Genomic DNA, 1,012 nt, shown 5'->3' with positions numbered 1-1,012 from the left:
AAAGAAAATAAGTGCACCAGAGCTCACCAAGTTCCATGAATAGCTTGAACCCATACACGTATCAAACTGGTCTTGATTCAAGCAGCACTTGAAAGCACAACTTATCAGTGATCACGAGTGATGATTAGGGCGCTCAGTAGACAGGTTTGACGCTTATAGGTCCTGATTGCCGCTGGTTGATAAGATCGACGCTCCTAGATCCTGATGGCCGCCGGTCGATTAGGACGCCCAGAGTTGGGGGTCTACATTTTTGAGTGGCAATATGTCAACTTCAGGCTTCAGCTGACCACAATCACTGACCACCTTTGACGCTACACAGCTCATAGATCCTGATTGCCGCTAGTCATTGTAACCTACCCTATATTCGGTCAACCTTTGACTTTCACGGTTTAAACACATTCTGAAGGTTTATTTATGAACTCACGTCGTTCCCATCACTTTAGGATGAGGTTGAAGGAATCTCCGAGGGACTCCGAAGCTCCAGGGAAAAGAAGACAAGATCCATGAGGGCCTAGAAAAGAGAGAAAGCAAAGTGAGCTCGAAGGTATCGGTGCCCGACGTCCAACGTTGAAATTTGGAAACACTCTCGACGAGGTCGAAGGTTCAAAATGCGAGCTCACGAGGCATAAGGAAATGAAGCGAAAATTCGTTCGTTTGTGTCTATAGAAATGCTTTTACAAAGGTGTAGTCAAGAGAGGTATCCATCAGACAGACGCTCAACTCGCTGGCAAGTTCCTCAAGCGGCTTTAAAATGCACGCCCAATGAGCTCACCAAACGTCCTCGAGGCCCTGCTTGCGCAAAGCCATATTCTCGGTATAACGAGTGAGCGCGGAAGTCATCGAGTGGATATGAAGATGCGGCATTTGTAAAAATGCGAGACTCGGTCAGTTTCTGTAAACAGATCCTGTTCGAGTATGTTCTGAGGAAACAGGACACCGTGGTAAGGTTTATATACTTTTTTTGTGGGTCTGTGCGCGGGAGTTGCTGCACGTGGTTTCTACGCGACTTCGT

At 47.0% G+C, this 1,012-nt stretch overlaps 1 protein-coding gene across 1 annotated transcript; it reads right to left on the bottom strand.

The window, feature by feature from the left end:
* Positions 1-736: 736 nt before the first annotated feature.
* On the bottom strand, positions 737-1,012 carry LACBIDRAFT_302054 (uncharacterized protein; the record flags this gene model as incomplete). Its single annotated transcript, XM_001890855.1, has 1 exon — positions 737-1,012. A coding segment is annotated over one exon (276 nt), but the record flags the coding sequence as incomplete, so codon positions are not given.

Source organism: Laccaria bicolor, genomic scaffold (genome assembly GCF_000143565.1).
Source record: "Laccaria bicolor S238N-H82 LACBIscaffold_201 genomic scaffold, whole genome shotgun sequence".
Classification (NCBI taxonomy): domain Eukaryota; kingdom Fungi; phylum Basidiomycota; class Agaricomycetes; order Agaricales; family Hydnangiaceae; genus Laccaria; species Laccaria bicolor.
This window is presented reverse-complemented; position numbering and strand designations above follow the sequence as displayed.